At 39.5% G+C, this 19,848-nt stretch overlaps 1 protein-coding gene across 3 annotated transcripts; it reads right to left on the bottom strand.

The window, feature by feature from the left end:
- Positions 1 to 8,061: 8,061 nt before the first annotated feature.
- On the bottom strand, positions 8,062 to 19,585 carry LOC132954116 (uncharacterized). Of its 3 annotated transcripts, none has more exons than XM_061026575.1 (5): positions 19,323 to 19,584; positions 18,790 to 18,867; positions 11,902 to 11,935; positions 11,100 to 11,168; positions 8,062 to 9,767 (listed from the first exon to the last, which is right to left on the bottom strand). In XM_061026575.1, exons 4-5 carry the CDS (start codon positions 11,143 to 11,145, stop codon positions 8,914 to 8,916), a joined length of 900 nt encoding a protein of 299 aa, XP_060882558.1. In that variant the 5' UTR covers positions 11,146 to 11,168; positions 11,902 to 11,935; positions 18,790 to 18,867; positions 19,323 to 19,584; the 3' UTR covers positions 8,062 to 8,913. The 3 variants fall into 3 exon arrangements, with proteins under 3 accessions (XP_060882558.1, XP_060882559.1, XP_060882560.1); XM_061026576.1 differs by having other exon boundaries at positions 19,330 to 19,584; XM_061026577.1 differs by lacking the exon at positions 18,790 to 18,867 and having other exon boundaries at positions 19,323 to 19,585.
- Positions 19,586 to 19,848: the final 263 nt, after the last annotated feature.

The following is a 19,848-nucleotide window of genomic DNA, read 5'->3' as shown; positions in this document are numbered from 1 at the left end:
TTGGGCGGGGGCCAAAACCTCTCCAGTTTCCCCCTGGATTGACCGATGCCATCTAAAGAACAGGGAGAAGGAAGGAGCAGAGTAATATGAAAGAATTTCATTTTAGGTAACAGTCATTCATTTAAATGGAATGATTTCATAGTTTTAACTATAGATTTCTTTTGACCATTGGATCAAATGTAAGCAGCAAACATTTGCATACTGAGACAACTACTTTCCTATGATCAAATCTAGATTTCAGAACCTTTTGTTTCTTTTGAAAAACCTTGTAATTAAAATTGTATCCAGTGAGGCATGATGGTATAGCTCAGTTGGTAGACTGACACTACAGGTGGCCCTTGTACAGAAGCAACAGTGCCTTATGAAACTGGTTGCAAGATGGATTCCCGGTCCTGAAGTTATTTTGTGCACGTCATGCCCCCTCTCGCCCCACTTTTCCTGTCTCTTTCAAGCTGTCCAATAGATTAACCACAATACCCTATAATATGTATTCTTCAAGAAAAGTTTGATGCAACCCAACTTGTTGGATTGCTATTTCCTGTTCAAGTCGATTCAGCGATGATTTGGAAATGTGATCGTTCATCTCATTGTGTTCTGAATAACATTGCATTGGCTAACCATGATCCACATACAAATTCCATCCAATTACTTTTCAAGATGACAAGATCTTGTTTACAACAGCTGTAAATGTGACTTCTTATCATAATATGGTTTAGTAGAATTCTAAAGAACAAGTAGAAGATTATTCAGCATGGGGTCTACGGGTTTGAAATTGAAGAACATGGAATGGCACAATTAAACAAAGGAAATACAGCCTTCCACTTTTAGTTCAATTCAAACAGATGAACCATTTGTAAGAGCTCTCATTTTCCCACAAAAAATAATTATATGTTATAATGACAAACAAATCCGGTCAGAAAACCTGATATGTAATTTCATTATCTTCATCATGTTGCAAAGTACAAAAATACAAGTATAAAATATAAAAAAATATTTTTTCCAAATCAACTCAAAAAGTTTTCAACAGAACATCGTAATATCTGATAAGAATCGAATCTACTTGATGGAATCCTTCATCCTACATCCTGTCTGTTGGCTATTTGGTTTAACTTTGGCTTCAGGCGTAGCTGAAGGTTATTTATCTGGTGTGATTATATTGTTTAGCTGAGGAATCTGTGAGTGACAGATGCAGATTTTAAGGTTGACAGAAGACATTGGCCTTAGTCAACTGCTCATTTAAGCAAGGACTTATAATTTTGGAACGTACTACATGTCCTCTGTGAGTAAATCCCAAAGAGTTTAAGTTCTCTTGCAGTGTCATTGTGTCATGGCTGTTGAGGAAAAACACTCTACAGCAAGTTTGACCTTGAGTCAATGAGTCACTTCCTTCTTTGTATCCCAGCCCAGACATATTATAAAGCCATCACATGTTGCGTCACTTTCATGACCTTCAGTCAAACATTTCCTCATTGTTCAGCTGCTGTAACTGAAAAACTAAAATGGTGCTACAAAAAGTCACAACACCTGGCTGTTTTATCATGTCAGTGTGTGTAGACAACAGCAGATCTTGAAAGGGACACACACACTTACAACAAAAATACACAGGTGCTGCATTTTTCTTCCCCACTGTCTGAAGCCATTAATATTTACAACATGCTATAACCAAACCAGCACCGCCCCCAGCTCATGCTAAAGTGCAGACAGAAGCCTTCATGTTGTCATTCAACCCGATGGCAGCCGCTAGCTCAGGTCAGGCTGCTTTTAGATGGATATGTGCTTAACCCTCTTTGACAGCGTTGACACTGAGTCAATAACACTTCTTAGATAACACTATGTGATGTTAATGTAGAGAGGCAGTCATTAAAGTCCTCAGAAGGAAGGAAGGGATATGAAATGAATGAAGATGTACTTCTATTACACATCCTGTTCTGGTATTCATCTAACTTTTATATTTCACACTTACCCTTTTCTTAACATTGTCCGAATGTTCATTTAAATGATTAAAGGTTCCACTAAAATGTTCGTTGGTAGGCTTACCAACGATCATGTATTAAAAATGCTCCTCTATGGTGTATCCATTTGCACACATAACGCAGGGCGCAGCTTGGTGGAGCTGCAGAAACCTATTGGTCTTCTTTTTGGGGGCGGCAGTAGCTCAGTCTGTAGGGACTTGGGTTGGGAACCGGAGGGTCGCCGGCTCTAGTCCCGGCACGGACCAAGTTCGGAAATTGGCCTGGTAGCTGGAGAGGTGCCAGTCCACTGCCTGAGCACTGCTGAGGCTCCCTTGAGCAAGGCACCGTACCCCAAAAACTGCTCTGGAGCCCCCTCACTCCGACACCTCTTCATTAATGCATATCCATAGGATCCTGTTTGTGCATGTGTGTGTATTTCGGGCCTATGTGTGTGTTCATGTTCATTAAAAAACAGAGTGTAAAACTTTTCCCTCGCGGGATTAATAAAGTATGAATTATTATTATTTTTATGTGTATGGTGACATGATTGGTGTCCAGAAAAAAACGCAGGAGTAGTTTCTGCATTTACTTTAATTGTAAAAATAGTTAGCAATCTTTGAACAGGGACAATTGCACCCCAGACTATAAATTCAGGGGAGTAGGAAGATACACTTAACTTTGTTTGAGATGACTGCTATAATGAAGCATTATTTATTCAGGCTGATTTGACGGGCCAAAGAATTCAGAGGTCCGGGCTGTGGCTGCTACTTTGCAGTACATACTGGACTGTGTAGACAGTTGCAGGCCAGGTCCTGCAGGTAGAAAGCTGGGCTGTCTTGGTTAATAAAGCATGCAGGGGCTGTTTTCCATCAACACTGATTGACTGTAATTAAACTATGTTGTACGTAAAACTCTCATACTTTCACAAGTTACCTTAAAAAAGAGTTCATATCTATCAATAGAAAAAATTGCAACTCAATAATTGTTTGATACTTTTGCATTAAATTCTGTAAAATACCCTTTTGTACATTGGGGTTAGACACTGTATATTTTTATACAGCAAATTAGTTTTTGGTCTAATACTTCTCATATTATAAGTTGATCATATGGTTCATTATGTTAGGTCTAAATATGTTACTATCAAATCAATATAGTAGGCTAAAAAGTACAGTATTATTTTCTGAAATGTTCTGAAGTCAAAATAAACACAACATAATTGGTACATTTTCAAGTGTCTCTTAATTGTATTAAAACATACTTGAGTAAAACTATGAAGTTACCACCCCTTACTAATACTCATGTTAAATATATCAAGGAGATACTGGTGACTAACCTGTAGAGAGTGCTGGTGTGAATCGAGACATGTCTTTGTCTTTACTTTTCCACTTATTCTCTCCATACAAGGTGCTTCTCTGTTTGCGCAGCTCCTCCTCTCTTTCTTTTGCCTCCCGGATGTCCTTCTCAACTTCCGGCTGCAGAACCAGGGCTCGACGCAACTTAAAGAATGGGTTATGTTTGAGAGTAGGGGATTCTTCTGACATGTTCCCCTCTGTAGCTTCACTTCTGGACTCCATAGTTAAATCATCAGTGCTTATTAGGTCCATGCTTCTGTACTGGCGTGCGTGTTTATCTTGTTTTTGGTAGGGCGATGACCGTGTTTTGTCTCTTGAACCTCCATTTGGGCTTTTTGCTCTAAATTCTTCAGGACTTTTCTTCATCTGAGGAAATTCATTCACCCAGAAGGAATGTGTTCTTGAAAACATTTCTAGGCTTCGAGTGCGCTCTAGCGCTGATGGGCAAACATGACCTTTCAACAATGAGGCAGGGAATTTCCGATGACTTGTAGGACCCTCCATGTTTTCCTGCTGGAAAGCCTCAAAGAGAAGTTTTGTTTCTTTTAACTGGCGGACTTCTCCTTTGCTGTAAGTCCCTGGGATCTTCCCCTGGTTAACCATCACCAGTTCTCTCTGAATTTCCTGACTAATTTCGTTCTGCATCTTCTGCTCAGAGAATTGCCAAGTGATGTGCTCACCTTGGCCAACTTTAGTGGGAAGAGGCTCAAGCAGGAAATTGGTCTTGAAGGGGATCTCGATCACATCAAAATCATCTGCTAGATTGAAGACACCACCAGCTCTCTGAAGGTTCTGCTTTTTCTGAGCTGCCTCATGGATCTGCTTCTCAAGGAAGGTCTCAGCAACTGAGAGTCTCGGGCGGTTGGATACAAGGGGGTTTTGGGTGGAAGACGTTTCATCGATAGAAGACCAGTCTGCTGTTCCCCAGATTTCACTTTTATCATCATCAGAGTCACCCAACTCTGGTCTAGCAATCGGGCAATGCTCTGGCTTTATCGACATTGTTGGCAAAGAAGACCATGCCTTTGTTTCACAATGTTGACTTTCATTATTTTCCTCTTCCATTATGTTTGCCTTTGCTGCAACATCCACAATAGTGTGAAATTGATTCTCATTTACGCCTTTTAGATCAGCCTTTCTTGCTTTTATATAATCTTCTTCGGTCGCAATCACACCTTGTTTTCCATCCGTCAGCTGGGAAGTATTAGGGTTCTCTGGAACATGTACATCCTGTCGTAGCTGCACCAGTTGCAGGCGTTGAAGCAGCTGCTCGCCTTGTTGGATATTAGAAGCTATTCTCTTGCTTCCTGGTCCCTGCTCCGCCTTTGAAATGGTCTCCACAGAGCCCTCAGAGATGGGGAGTCCAGGTAATAGTGTTTCACTAACCCCGCTCTCTCTCCTGACCCAGTCATATTTTGTGAGCTTGTAGTTCAAAGATCTGGTGTCAACATGCTCGTCATCACCGATGTCCATCACCTCTGTTACAATCTCTGATACATGTGGTTGATTCGTGGCTTCGTCCACGCTGTTTTGTGTGTGCTTGCAGAGCTCTGGTGGCCCCGAGGATTTCAAATCATCATCTCTGACTCTAAGACTAGACCGTGTGGGGAAATGTTTCTTAACTCCACAATTTGCCTTTTCTGCTGTTAGTTTTGACTTTGTCTCAGCCAGTACAGAAATGCCATCTGTTTTAGTTTTTTTTCTGTCTTTGTGAACATAAGTCTCTTTTTCTGACATTTCTTCAATTCTTTGGGGTACCTGTTTTGGATATGTGTTGCTCTCCACCTCAACTTCTCTCCAATTTTCTGGTCTTTCACTCAAAATGTCAATGTCCTCAGGTTCCTCAGTTAAATCGATGTTCCTTGCTGTGTTATCCTGATGGTTTCCTCCATGTGGATCATAACATATTCCCATCAGACTACCTACACTCTCCATTGAGGATGGGTCTTGGTCTTGGCTTTTTGATGGAGCGGACTCCTTGTTTTCCGATAGAGACGCTGTGTCCACAGACTCCTTAGAAGCCTTCTCTCTACTTGCCATCAACTCATCCAGCTCGTTGTGTGCTACCATTAACTGCTTCTCACTATGATGCCAGTCTAAGCCATCAGGATTAGCCTCAGCTTTTGTGGCGTCAGCTGCCCCATTAGCAAAGGTCAACTTGGAATTATTTACTGTTCCATCCGTGCAGCCCTCTGCTGGAGGCAGAGGAACCATGAAGGGTGGAGAAGGAGGAGTAGGTAGCTGGCTTAAAACATCATCATCTGTATCCACATTATCCATCCCTCTGTAGAAACTGGTATCCACTGCCTCGGCAGACGGAGTGACAGTGGTTTCATCCTGGGTTTTCTCACCACAGGTTTCTGGCAGGCTTTCTGTGTGTTCTGTTCCATGGTTGGAGTCCATCTTCATCCACAAACCACCATCATCCTGGGACACAGAACCTTGTGGCTTAGGGCTTGGATCACTTTTTTCCATGGTTACAAGACTTGAAGCACTTTAAGGTTTCTTATCTATTCCCCTTTAAGAGACAGAAAAAAGTGTAAGGAGGTTGAAAACGAAAATGAAGTGCTAAGAAAAGAAAAAGTAGTATGAGCAAACATCTTTGGATTACAAATACATTCTAACATTTTGTTTTGGAAGAACTGTACTGTATATATGCTGGGTAAAATATTATAAATATATAAAGATTTTTTCTAATCTTTCACAAAAAAAGTCATCTTTAAGGACTTAACCATGTCAGTTGTGCCTTAATTTGGTATGTTCCAACCCAAGCATTCCCAGTTGCATATTCCGTATTACAGTCATTTATCTGCTTTGCCATAGAGGTAACTTATGTTTCTAGTAAAACAGAACCCATTTCGATTTGGCAAGACCAGTAGGAGAATCTGTGTCTGTCGGGACGATAAGACTATTACACTGAAAGGTGTGCAGAGCAGATAACATCACTGCACTCCATATTTAAGGTTATTATTGATTACATATTAAGCACTTTGAATTACCTGAAATGTGAAATAGTTGCTGAAATGTGTAATATAAATAAACTTACCTTGCCTTTCCTTAATACCTTATAATATGAAATATAAGGCTCCTTGTTTTGGCTTTACTGTTTTAAAACATGTTAATTAGATTTAATGCCTTTCATTTACCTTACCTGACCACAACAATTTAGGACGTTGTTTTAAAAAGCACAAATTAAGGAGGAGCTACCTCCCTTATTCTTTTACAGCTCGGCATGTGTTGTTTTGGTGACTCTTCTCCCCTGCTGTGACCTAGCAAAGCCAATTCTGCTGACAAAAGGGAAGCTTAATCGGCTTTGCCTTTTCTATTTTGGCATGCGCACCATGTACAGTATTTGCTAGCCACAAAGGCTCTCATCATCTCACCATTTTACCTGTTGAGAAAGATGCTTTAACACCATTCTGTTGTGTATAACAGACCTTTACTCATCAGGCTAGTGGATGTTCTCACTGAGCCACAGTGACTCACTGAAAGTGCTCTGTGACCAGCCTTTGACTTTAAATTCACTCTGATGCTTGCTAGAGAACATGCATGCACTATGCAGTGCATTTAAATAAACGTCTTCTCTTTGACAACATTGTCCTTCATTATCAGATTCCCTGAGACTTTATATCTATGAGTCTATATTTACATCTTCAATCAGGGGATTAATGCCAACTCCATTTCAGGATTACCAACAGGATTAACATAACATATGTAAAGCTTCAGCAACGGGACATATTAATCTTCCTTAAAGAGCTTTACCTGTCTATTCCATCCTCCCTCAAAGAATATTCTCTATACAGATATTATGACGAAGTTTTAAATAGTTTGAAACAATATTTAAAAATATTAATATTCTTTCACAAAAAAACTCAAATAATACCACAAATGCTACTTCAGGATTCCAGTACTTAGACGTAGGTATGGAAATGACTGCTGTTCTAGTAGTTCATTTTTTTTCAATTGTATATTTATTTTTAATATATAAGAAAAAAACGTTAATTTTAACACAATCGTTCACACTTTCACTGATGTTTCTTGCTATAACCATATAAAACTGTACTTATAGTATCTGGCCCTCATCAGGGAGAGAGTAGTTACTAAATATCAAACAAAGGCAGACAAAAAAGCAAATATTTCAAAAGAAGAGACCTACCTGCCTGTAAGGGTTGGAATTCTCCCAAGGTGTGATGCAGTAGTAGCCAACCACAATGGAAAAATGAATCATCCAGCTGAGGATCCAGCTGATCTACTTAGCACCTGTAACCTCCTGTCCACTGTACCACGTGTGCAACAATAACTCTGTGTTGTTTGTTTGATGCACAGATCCAATGGACCCTGGCTGTATTGAAGTGTATGAACACACATTTCATTTTTTAGAATGCCTCTGTGTTTATAGTTCAGTTCTAATGATAGATATGAGTTAATAACATAACTGAATCCGTTTTGTTATATCGTCATTACATTTTTAGTGAACATCCAGTGCAATGAACAAGTTGCAAATAAAAGTGATACAAATAATAAAACCCTAAAAAAATGTTTAGTATGCCATTACAGTTTATTTAGTGATTAAAGTGCTAAATTAAAAATGTTTGTGTGTGCAGCATTTCACATTTCTTACATGCAGTCTCTAAGCTGCAACAATAGAACAAGATGTGAAGAAATACAAAAATTCCATTACAAGCATGAAATAATGAGGGATATTAAGAATGAAAAGGTACTGTTTACCAGCAAAGCACAAAAACAAGACAAGCAGCTAACATTGCTAATTAATTCATCCTGTTTATTTCACTCATTAGAAACAAAACATGTTGCATTGTCAAGGAGCTTTTAGTCTTTTCTTTTTGCTGAGCTGAAGCTAACCAGCTGCTTGCTGTAGAATTACAGATATATCTTTCTTCTTGTCCAATCCTAAACATAAAACCTAATAAGTGTATTTCTAAAATGTCATACTATTGTTTTGAGAATTTTTGAACTAAAATACATCTGTGGAAGAAACTCAAGGAGTGAAATCTCTAACTCCTTATCAGTAGATTAAAACACCCAACATTCAGGAACATTGTTAGTGTGCTAACTGGTAGCTACAGCCCTGAGTCATGTTTAGCACAGTATTTAATGTATAAAAGCTCAGTTGTCAATCATTTCTTAAAAAAAAAAAGTAAGCACACACTTAATGAATATTACCACAATTCTAGTTGTTAAAGGCAAAATTCTGTAAAATATTCTTAATCTGTTTTTTTTTTCATTCGTAGAGCATACAATTCTAAACATATGAAATATTTATGGCTGATTATAGGCACAGGATGGGGTTTTAAGGTATTGAGACATCTGCATTCCTGCAGCAGTGCACGATGTTGAAATTCTCAGCTTTGTCCACCAGAGGGAGGAAGTGGATTTTAGTAGTCCCTTGGAGTGACTGACAGTCAACATCTGCTATACAAGATCTAAAAAATAATACATTTGGAAGTGCTGGATGATCTCAGCCATTGTAAGAACAAACCAAGTGAAGGTTTATTCTGTCATATGAGTCAATAAGGCATCAATGTATACTCAAAATAACAAAGGAGAAAGTAAAGGCTGACGAGTGAGTCTCTCCATCACTCATTTTCTTACATGAGAGAGCAGCACTGACAGGTCTTGCGTTTGGACGTGGTCTCTCCCTCTGCTTTAGCAGATGAAGATGAATCATGTCGAACCTTTTCACCTTCCTCTCCCTGGACTTTAGCTCCTGCCCCGTTTCCTTCCAGAAGAACTTCCTGAAACACTTCCTGAGGGAATTCTTTCCCTTCCAGAGTTGATGGTTCGGGATCTAAGACATGTTCTTCTCCTTCCTCAGTGATCATCACCCGTTCCACGGTGAGCATGCCTTGGTGGTCGCCTGGATCCTGACACTGGTCAGCTGTGTCATCAGCGTATCCCAGGAACAGAAGAGTGACTGGGCCTTCCACCAGCTTTTCATCGAACACATTATCTGCCTCTCCTGCAATGTCACCAACCGCTGTGATGCTTCTGTCCTCATTTTTATCCTCCTTATTTTCCATGCTTACAGCATAGTTGTCTGTCCCCAGTTCAGCTTTCACATTGTAGCTTCTAGAGCTGTCAAACTGTGTATTTTCCTCCTCTGATATGGCATGACAGGCAGAAAAAGACAGGACTTTCCCCTCCGGAGCTGTCCTGGCATCTTCATTCTCTGTCTTTGTCCCCGTCTTGTTTGGCATGACTTCAACCTCGTCCAACAACACTTTCATGCCAACCCCATCGATCATGCTCAAGATCTGCCCGAGCTCCTCAGTTGAGGGTTGACCTCCCACCCCTCCCACAGCGTGGATACTCTTCCTGCCATCGTCAAAAACAGTATTGGCCGTGGGAGGACCAGCTGGTGTGGACACAGGGGTCACTGACCTGACGACAGTAGCACCTGTCTTAGGGTCTCTCTCCACCTGCACAGCTAGTGTTCCCAGGACTGAAATATGAGAGGACAGAATGGAATTTAAATGACCTCTTTCATGCTTGGTGTCCCAAACATGTTTAACTCACTTCCATTAGTTTTGTTATATTGGTATGGCTCTTTACTTTTGGACAACCTAAACAACCTACATTTAAAATGTCATGCACAGGCGCCTAAAGAATAACTTTATTCAGAGAGTACACCTAGAGCAAAATGACTTTTGACTGAATCGCATGAAATACTTGTATTGAGTTTTAAAAAGTACTTTTGTGTAAATGTATTTCTGTGACTAAAACACATCTGTCCCCATGGAGTTATACTTCCATGAAACACATTTTTTTCTGTCTATTGGGCCTACACTGGCTTCTCTATTACAATGACGGATGCAGATATGGTTTATTTTTTAAGAGTTTTAAAACAATATTGAATATTATTTTCTTAAGACAAATACAGATAAACATCATGTGGCTGCATGAAGTCCACAGCAGACAGATGTAAATCTCCCTCAGTATATACTGTATGTATATAAGTATGTTTTCTTTTACTTGTCTCAAACTAGAAAAAATACCTATAAATATTTGTGATTAAAAATTCTACTTGATTTCTACATTTCCATGCCTGATAGGACTGAGAATTTAAAATGCAAGAGGAAAGACAACTCTCAAGGCGCAGTTACAGAAAAAATATGTAAATTTGAAAATTCTCACTTCAGGACAAGTTCTTGCGTCGTCTAAATAAACTGTCCAAACATTTCTCTGAAGTCTGGGTGTTCATAAAAGTTGAGAGATAAAAAGGTTAATGCCAGGTCAGAGCTTTATGAACTTGTGAGCTGCCAAACTGGACAGTATAAAGAGACACAATAAGTCAAACACAGCATCTTTTCACTTCACACAGCCCTCAGCTCAATAAAACATTAACAAACAGGAATAACTAAGTGGAGCTATAAATATAACATTGTTCTTTAGTAGTGCTTTTCAGTCCCTTTGTTAAACCACAACCCGGGGGCAGAGACACATTAAATGAAGGGGTCATCATTTGCAAGAGGAAAATAGATGCTATACTGCAGCCTTAGTTCCGGCTTTATATTATTCATTAATATGGTTTATCCATTTAGCCTCAGTTTCAGAACTGCTACATTGAGGGCTTTAGTCGGAAAGGGCCTTTAGAGCTCAGAGTGTCAGCATTTGGCTAATCTGTAGGAGACTATCAATTTAAATACCAAATTCTTCATTCATGACCTCAATATTCTCAGTTTTAGCTAGCTTTAGTGGTCACCAAAGGAGTCACACTAAATACTGAAAATATAAATTCATGAGGGTAACAGTAAAGCCTCCTCCCATCTCTCACCTGATCGGCCATCTTGCCCACTTTCATGAAACATCCTTTCTGCCATTGGAGAAGTGATCCTCAGCGTTGCTATCACTGAAAAAGAACATTAATTAATTAGGTTTGTTGTAAAATAGGTTTTCAAGTCAAGCTATGATGAAAATGAAGTTCAGCTTTGATTTAAGTATATACGGCACACCCTGACCGTTTTTTTTACATGTGCAATTATTTTGTAAAAAAAAAAAAAAAAACATTAAAAAAGAAGAAAGAAAATCAAGTTAACAACAGAGACCACTACATAATTATTCTTCAAGAGGTGTGAATTTTTGGTCAGAATATAAACATGGCTTATCTTGTGAGCAATGGGAAAAAAAAAAAAAAAAAAAAGGATGTCCAAAATCACTCACGGTTCATAACAGGATGTGTGGAAATGTAAAAATGAGGGGAATGAGTATCTTGTAATAACATTTGCTCTGCTATACACAAATCCACAGACATCAATAGATATGTCTTGAAAAAAATAAAGGGCAACAAATGACCAAGAGCTTCCGCTTCATTCTCTAAACAAAGGTGTGGATAATAGTGGATAATGGTGTTTCAGCAGAACAGTCACATGCAGGCAGAACAGAACTGTCCAAGTTGTTTCTTAGCTGTGGTTTCATTCTGTCACCCTGATTAAAATGACTTTTGTCCATGCACAGACTTAGTTATGCTAAATTTTCATCTGTCATGAGAGAATAAAGTCCAGGCAGATATAGTATTGAGAGTGACAGGGAGAGAAAGCAGCGGATGGTAAGCTCACGACGATTACAGCTCGGCTGACTTCTTACCTGCAGGATCTTCTTGTCAGTGCCAGCCTGTGGGGAAGAAAGGAGACATTTCTAAGTGCTCTCCATTTTCAGACACTTATAACAGACACAGAGTCTTCTCTCTTTCTGGGGCCCTCACAAACCTGTACCCCGCCATAAATATTTCAGTGGTCCTCATCAGAGAGGTGTTGAACCGAGCTGAGCCCCATCAAGTTAAAACAGGCTGAGGTTACTTGGCCTGACAGCCATTTCAGTCCTGCTGTCGCTTGCCAGCGATCTAAATCAGGGGTGTATAGTAAGCCAAGCATTTGGTGGAGTTGAAAGTTCACATGCTATGATGCATTTGCTTAATGTAATAAAAATGTACAGCCACACGGTTTAAATTCTTCACCAGCCAGTCATGTTGCGGTTTATATCCATCAGTCTTTCCTCAGGAAAAATATAGTAACTGTGGCTTTGAAGGGTGGGGGATACTTATATTTATTTTAAAACTAAAAGACAACATTACCCTTAAAAACAATACAACGACGTGAAACAGCCAACAGGGGTCAACAGGGGCGGGCTAAAAAAAATATTTTCTAGGAAACAAGTACCACCAAAGAATGTACTGTATGTATCCTCAGTTTCTAGGCAGAGCAGGTGATATCACAATTACAGCAGAACCAATAAGTTGGGTAGAACCATGAGAGAGTGTATTAACTGTGGAAGGGATCATCATTCTCTTCAGGGGGGAAAACAAATGTTAAAAAAATCCCAGAGGCTTGCCTGACATATCAAATTCACAAGACTGTGATTGACTCAAAGTCACAATGACCTTGAACTTTGACCCTTTGCCACATATTGACTTCCTCTTTCAGTCTAAGTCAATGTTTCCACCACATTTACTTCTTCATTTGTTTGGGAGACATTGTAAATGGTAAACATAAGAAAAATTGCCCCACAATTTTTCCACAGGAATTTCTACGTTAAGATTCTCTACAATTCACTTAGAAGACACTTTTATCCAAAGCGACTTAGATCAGAGAGTAAGTCCATCCAATCCTATGAATGCACTAAAAACTCTAAAGCTAAGGCACATGGGCTTGACACCAATTTACTGAAATAATAAAATAGAACTCTGTGTCTAATCCTATATATGGCTAATGCTCATTTTAACAAAAAGTTGGTTCATCTGCTTTGACATTTGTAATCTACCCTGATTTTTAAGTCTTTGGTCAAATAAGACATGGCTAACTGCCTACCAAACAGCACATGTCCTGTGAAATCTAAAGTGGCTGAGAAGTCGATACTGAAGTACTGACTGCACATCAAATCAAGGCTGCATCTCCGCACCCTACTAAATTGAGGTTCACTTCGTCTTTTCACAGGATAAGCAAATTGTGCCTTTTTAGAATAAGAAAAATGTATTTACAGTATTTAAGCAAATCAGACACTTGTTTTGGGCATAGTTCAGCAAGGATGTTTTTCATTTCCTGATTTCCTCACACACAGCATTTTGTTTAAACATGGTCCCATACATCAAGACTCAAATGAACAGCATTGCTCTCTGTTATACAAGTTTTAGATACAAATGACTGATTTCAGTTTTGTAACACTGTTTAATGATATAGTTTACGAGTTTCAATATTTTCTTTAAATTTGCTTATTGTATTTTCTAAGGCTTTACTTACAGTAGTTTTAAAGTTCCTTTGAATTCATTAATCAAAACATTTAAAGCATGGTTTTCATACGAGGACCATCGCAAGAGGCGACTGTGGTGCCACATATCATTTTGTATTTGTATGTTGTCATTTTAATGTTTCCATCTGGGGACTGCAGATCTACAGTAAATTAACGTGTTACATCTTGTATTTTACACTGAAATTCATAAAAGTCCTATCTCCATTGAAATAATCCAAATCCATAAAAAAAAAATAAGAAGAAGAAGAATGGGGAAGATATTGTGAAACATGCCTCATGCCATGTATACCTACATGAGCAGAGGCCTACAAACTATATCCTCTAATATATGACAATTGTACTCTTTTATTGTACTTAATAAAAAAAACCTGGTTAAGCTTAAGAGTAAGGTTAAACCCTGGACAAAACATCAAAACTGTCTGTTTTTTTATATTCATAAAAACAAACAGGAAATCTGTATCATTATTCAGTAGATTCAGGGGAAAGGTTTAGATGAGATTTACTCATGCAGAGCTAAATCACCAGCAGGACTGTTCTAAATGTTTTAATTCATGATACATCATTCCAAAGCACTCATAACCCAGTTTAAAAGGCTCCTAAGCTAGTTTCTGTGTGCTGTAGAATTTATTTATTTAACGCTGGCATGTGGCCAGAGGCCAACGTGAATAACATGGTTTGCTCTGTCTGACCCCTATTTCATATTCACTACCGAATTAGTCAAGACTTTAAAGTTCCAGGCTTTGAGGAGCAGTTCAGCTAAAGGGTGACATGTTGCTGTGTTTACTCACCCGCTGCATTCCCCACATCTCAAATCCTAAAATATCTTGGAGCTTTTTATTTCTGGCTTGAAATATTCAAGCATCACTTTGCAAGAAACCCTGGATACTGCAGGATCAAATTGCAATGCAGTGAAGTGGTTATGTTCTTATGTCTGTTTTGTCTCTTTGTGTGGTTTTCTAGGAATTTCTCACCTGTTGGCTTCGATTGTCTGTGGTTTTGCAGCTGACACACTGCTTATTTTGTTCTTGTGATGGTTGCTCCTTTTTTCTGGCATCAGGTGTGTTTTAACTTTTTGGTTGTTCCCTTACACACACATTACACAGACATACTGTAGATATCAGCTCAAGGGCAGTCAAACGATATATTTCTAATTGCGATGAATGAATACATTTCGATAGTGAATCACAAATAATCACATTTTTGATATATTAAATTCAATTAACTTGCAGTTAAAAATAAAAATTGTTCGGCTTTTATTTTGAATTGTTGTTCAGTCTAAAGGTGTGAGTACTTGCTGTTTGAATTCAACCTGCTTTTATTTTGAAATAATAATAAAGGAACTCGTTACAGATTCAAAATGAATTTAAATCAGCTAAACAAAATGATAAAAAGTGAAATGTTTGATGTCATACGGTGGACATGACTTTTGACTCGTCAACTGAGCTGTCTTGGAGATGCTTTAAAGTGAACTGAGCCATTGAGAGATGCAGCAATGTCGTTCTTTTCCATCACTGTGACTTCAGGGAGACACTGAAGAGGCTTACCCCCAGGGTGCCCAGAGAGACAATGAGAGCATGCGATTAATCACAATTTAAAAAATTCATGCATTAATTACAGACCTTAATTAACCGCGATTAACTAGTTAATGCTGACAGCCCTAATGAACACCAAAGATGAACATTAGGATTTTTAACATGATTCATAGCAGTAGCCTAGAAGAACTCGACACTTTGACTCGGATGTGTGTTTGTGTCCTTGGCTACAATCCATCACATCTAATGTCACATGGCTGCCTTCTAGCCAAACTGGTCATGGCCAATTTCAGAGTGTATCTGTGACAAAAATACTGTAATCCCTCCTTCATGGCTTCATGGCAAATATTTGCATCTTGAGAAATAGACATGTGAACCTTGGATATTTTCAGCTGTGTGCCTACAGAGTGTAACTTAAAACCATGAATGTTTCAGTGTGCCAACCACATCAGGAATGTATCAAACAAACACTTTGATGTTATACATTTGTGACTGAATCTAGATGGTCTCTTTATATTTTGCACACAAAGCTTTGTGTGGATGTCTTTTTTCTATTGGCAGTAGTCAATGATTGAAGCTGTTGAAGGAAAGTCTCAGTGATGTTGTTTCTCTGAGCCCCATCTAGAACTTTGTACAAGAATATCTTCTAAAAAAAATCCCCACGAGTTCAATCAAGGAAAAAACAAGAAAGAAAAAAATGATCAGGCATGAGATAGGTGTAAATGTGATGTCTATGTTTATGTGATATCAACAATAAAATGCCCTTTAACCCCTATTTTAGTACAAGCCAGTTCTACTGTTATCTGAAACAAGTATAGAAAAGTGTAAGAGTGGACAGTTATTATTCAAAAAGGCCGACATGAGCAATCACATTTATTTTACCACTTCTGACTACCATTACCACTATCTGAGGCCCTGTTCACTCTACAACGATTTCATCCAAAAGCAGCAACCTTTTGTTACTTTACTGTTCGTTAACACAGGTCGTTTGGGTGTCTGAAAACGGAAGGCTTTGAAAACGGGTCCCAGAGTGCAAACTTTTGGAAATGGGACCATCTCCATTGCGATGTAAACCGGTGAAACGCTGTTCTTTTCCAAAAACTGACCTTACGCACATGCGCATTAAGGTTTCAGTCAATAGTCATGCACGAGTTGGACTACAACAATAATGGCGAACTCCAGAGTTTTGTTTGTGTTTGTGCTTCTCACTCCCTGTCAACATTTTCTGGAAATGTACTCTCTTTGGAGCTTAGGGTCACTTGGAGTAACAACCCCAGCTCATGTTCTGTCCACACAAACATTTTTGCTTCAAACATTTCTGTATTACACCTCACCCTGATGTGGAAGGAAGAGTTAAAAAGTCACACTCCCAACTACTGTCCTGGTATACTACAAGGCTTCTTGTTGTTTTAGCTGAGCCGTTTACATGTCGGCTATTATCAAAATGTTGTCGTCTGAACGCAGAACATTTTTATAAATGAATATGAAAAATGACTGTTTCCAAAAGTTTGTCGCATGTAAACGTGGCCTGAGTGAAGCTGTGCCAGGGAATGTGAATTCCCCTGAATCCAGTAAAGAGAAGTGCAATGTTAGCTTTCACACTAATAAGATTAAGGACAATCATCTTTGTGGGGAAATACTACACAGTGAGAGTGAACAGGGCAACTTTTACATCACCCTATCACCACCCCATAACCTACTTACTCCTGGCATTAGAGGTAATGCTATGCTTCTACTCTATACTCAGGTAGAGCCAAAGCCTTCTCCCCTCTCACAATACCAGTGAAGAAAAGGGATTGGTCAGAATATAGGCTGGGCTTCTATACTGGTTGTTCTCCTATCTCGAACATTTAATTATTCAAAGCGGGCAAGGTTTGCATTATAAGTTACCTTGGTGATGTACTCCCCTCCCCAAAGAAAAACAAAGGGAACCATGCATTGTGCTAAAAGCCAAGGGTTAATGCTGAAGTTACCTATGTCACAGCAAAGGCATTCACCTACTTCTTCTAATGGCTTCCAAACAATTGTTGGACAATCACTGTTCCTGTGCTTAGTAGGCAAGCTGACTGCTGTTGTCTGATAATGACAATAAAGAGCCTGAAGGCAAAGCCATGCAGCTCTTTGAGTACAGAAACAACCTGTCACTCAGACGAGGCCGTGGTGTCAGCGGGAGTAACGACCTGACAATCGAGATTGTATGTGAACCCAGACTGTAGGTACATTCAACACACATCTGTGGCAGGTGGGGCAAGGGGAAAACAAATAGTGGTTGAAGTAAATATGCTTGGAATACTGACATTCCCTTTGGGCTCGAGTTTGAGTAAGTGACAAATTCTGCCCAACATTTAGCTGCCACGAAAAAGAGGCGGTGTTATATCTTTAGGCTAAACTTATTCAGCTGCAGTGGTTGATGATGTGTCCCTGCCGCCAGCAGTGCACCCGCCCCGAGGCAACGGGTTGTTGGAGAAAGCAGATATGTGTTGCACTCTGTTTGTGTGGGAGGTTGTTACAGTATGCATGAAGCAGCAGTGGGCTACATAGATAATGTAGGTTGTTATGTTGTTGATTATTTTTTAAAAGCATGTCCTGCAGGAAGCATTGGGGTAGTTAATGTGATGCATGACAGCTTAGCGCAATGAATCCCCGACCCACTTCAACATCCTTTTCTCCTGTTTGTCATGAACACTTTCCCTTGCAATTTCTCCCACTTTACACTTAACACTTTTCAACACTTCTACACCTGTAGTCGTATGTATTACATCCATGGTTCCTCATCTTATGTTGCTGGGAGTAAATCAGCAAAACTAAATCAGAGAGACCCCTCCCTGAACACAGCTTGGCAGCAGCTTGGAGGTTGGAACACGGAACTGTTAGATTTTCAAGATAAAGCTGCTGGAAATGAGGAAACACAATGTAAGCAAAATGGGTCGATTCAAACCCCACAATTGCTTTTTTTCTGATGTGCTTTAAAGACGAGAGGATTGATACCACTCTGTGCTTTAACATGAGGACACCATGCTGTTTAGATGGTAAATGGACTTGAGCTTGTTTAGCGCTTTTCTAGCCTTCTGACTACTCAAAGCCTTTTTACACCTTGAGGCAGAGGCTGCTATGTGACCATCAGTATTAACTAATCCCATTCATATATATGTTCATACGCCGCCGACAAAGCAGTGGCAGCAGCTTGGGATTAAATGTCATGCCCAAGAACACTTTGGACATGTGGCTGCAGGAGCTGGACATTGAACCCCCAACCTTCGGGTTGACAGACAACTGACTCTACCAAATAAACCCCAGCCGCCCCTTTAGCTTAGCTTTTCTTCGCCTAAAGACTGAACATGTTTGGAAAGAGCAGCCTCACTATTATAAAGTATTGTGTTCTTTCTAAGATGTTCGAAAACAGAATAAATGTTTTTTCATTGTGGCATTTTTATGCCTTATTGTGTTTTTTTTGCAGGGTTAAAAAGTGAATGGGTTAATCAGAGAGCTTTAGTCAGGTGCTTGGTAGGCCGCTCTTTTACTTAAAGACTAATTATCATAGAGATCTATACATTTCTGATTCATCTCTTGGTACAGAAGTGAACAAGTGTGTTTTCCAAAAAGACAAAACTTTTTGTTTACACCGTTTTAAATACCAAATGTGGAGGATTTATATCGTTGAGAAGCTCAAAACAGTGTAGCTTAAATCACCTTGTTCTGGGCCGTGCTCAGCCAATCCTCCCCTTACTCCTCCTGAAGCCTCGTCTTCTCTTCCTTCTGTGGACACCTCTACGAGCAAGGAAAAGAAATGAAGAGGAAGAAAAAAGAAACTCATACTTTTGGGGGCAAATGGGTATTTTCTTTCTTAATTGTTGCAGTTGTGTCACTGAAGAGAGGACAAGGGATAACCACTCCTATGGTGCTGGTGACTTTTAAAGTGCACTAATACAGTTACACCACTATGAAAGAAGATCTCATACCCAAACTGGATTGTCGCAGATCTCATTTGAAAGTCCGTGCTGCATAAATCTCTCTCTTCTCAATCGCAACTCTGAGTTGCCTGCTAGCTTACTACTGTCTGCAGCTATCACACAAAAGTTACAAGTATTGAAAGAGACAATTCTGTTTACACTGCCTTTAGACACATTCAGTTAGTGAGGGATTTGCATTGCTTGAAAGTCATTTCTGTAGTCGAATGCACAAACATTGTGACAATATTTTACATTTTCAAGGATTCTACTCACCACTCACGCTTAAAGAGCCCCCTGTTGATTGTCTCACAATACACTTTGTTATTCCAAAGGAAGGTTATTTGAACTTTTACAGCTGCAGATGCTGTTTTTCCTTTTTACTTCTAACAACAGACAGAACTTCACCCAAGAACACTGTACTTATGGTGGTGGGTTACACCCTATTTCTAATATAATTCTTTGGTAACACCCCTCTGTAGTCATGGTCCCTAAAGACAAGGAATTCTTCTGTATGAGAGCAGAGGACTGAGAGACAGAGCGAGAGAGAAGGAGAGAGGGAGGGTATTTTTAGGGGACGTGACCGACAGATTAAAGCAGGGAGATACAGCTGGCGGAGTGCAGGAATGCCGAGAGAAATAGTTCAGTGACGCAGCACATTGTATGCATGCTGATACTTTATCTGTACTGTTAATGCAAGCTGTGGCCAATGCTGAGGTCCACTGCAGGCCTCCGTCATTTCCCGGCTAAGTGGGTCGCTTGTATTTGGGCACATTTTGCTTTCAAAAGAGGTCAAGAAGGA

The sequence above is a fragment of the Labrus mixtus genome, chromosome 20 (assembly GCF_963584025.1).
Source record: "Labrus mixtus chromosome 20, fLabMix1.1, whole genome shotgun sequence".
NCBI lineage: Eukaryota > Metazoa > Chordata > Actinopteri > Labriformes > Labridae > Labrus > Labrus mixtus.
Note: the sequence above shows the minus strand (reverse complement) of the source record. Positions and strands in the feature narration are given on the sequence as shown.

Coding starts and splice junctions, on each gene's coding strand:
- LOC132954116 (XM_061026577.1), bottom strand. CDS start 11,145: ATGGCAGAAAGGATGTTTCATGAAAGTGGGCAAGATGGCCGATCAG. Junction 9,768..11,099: donor TGGGCAAGATGGCCGATCAG/GTGAGAGATGGG, acceptor CTCATATTTCAG/TCCTGGGAACACTAGCTGTG.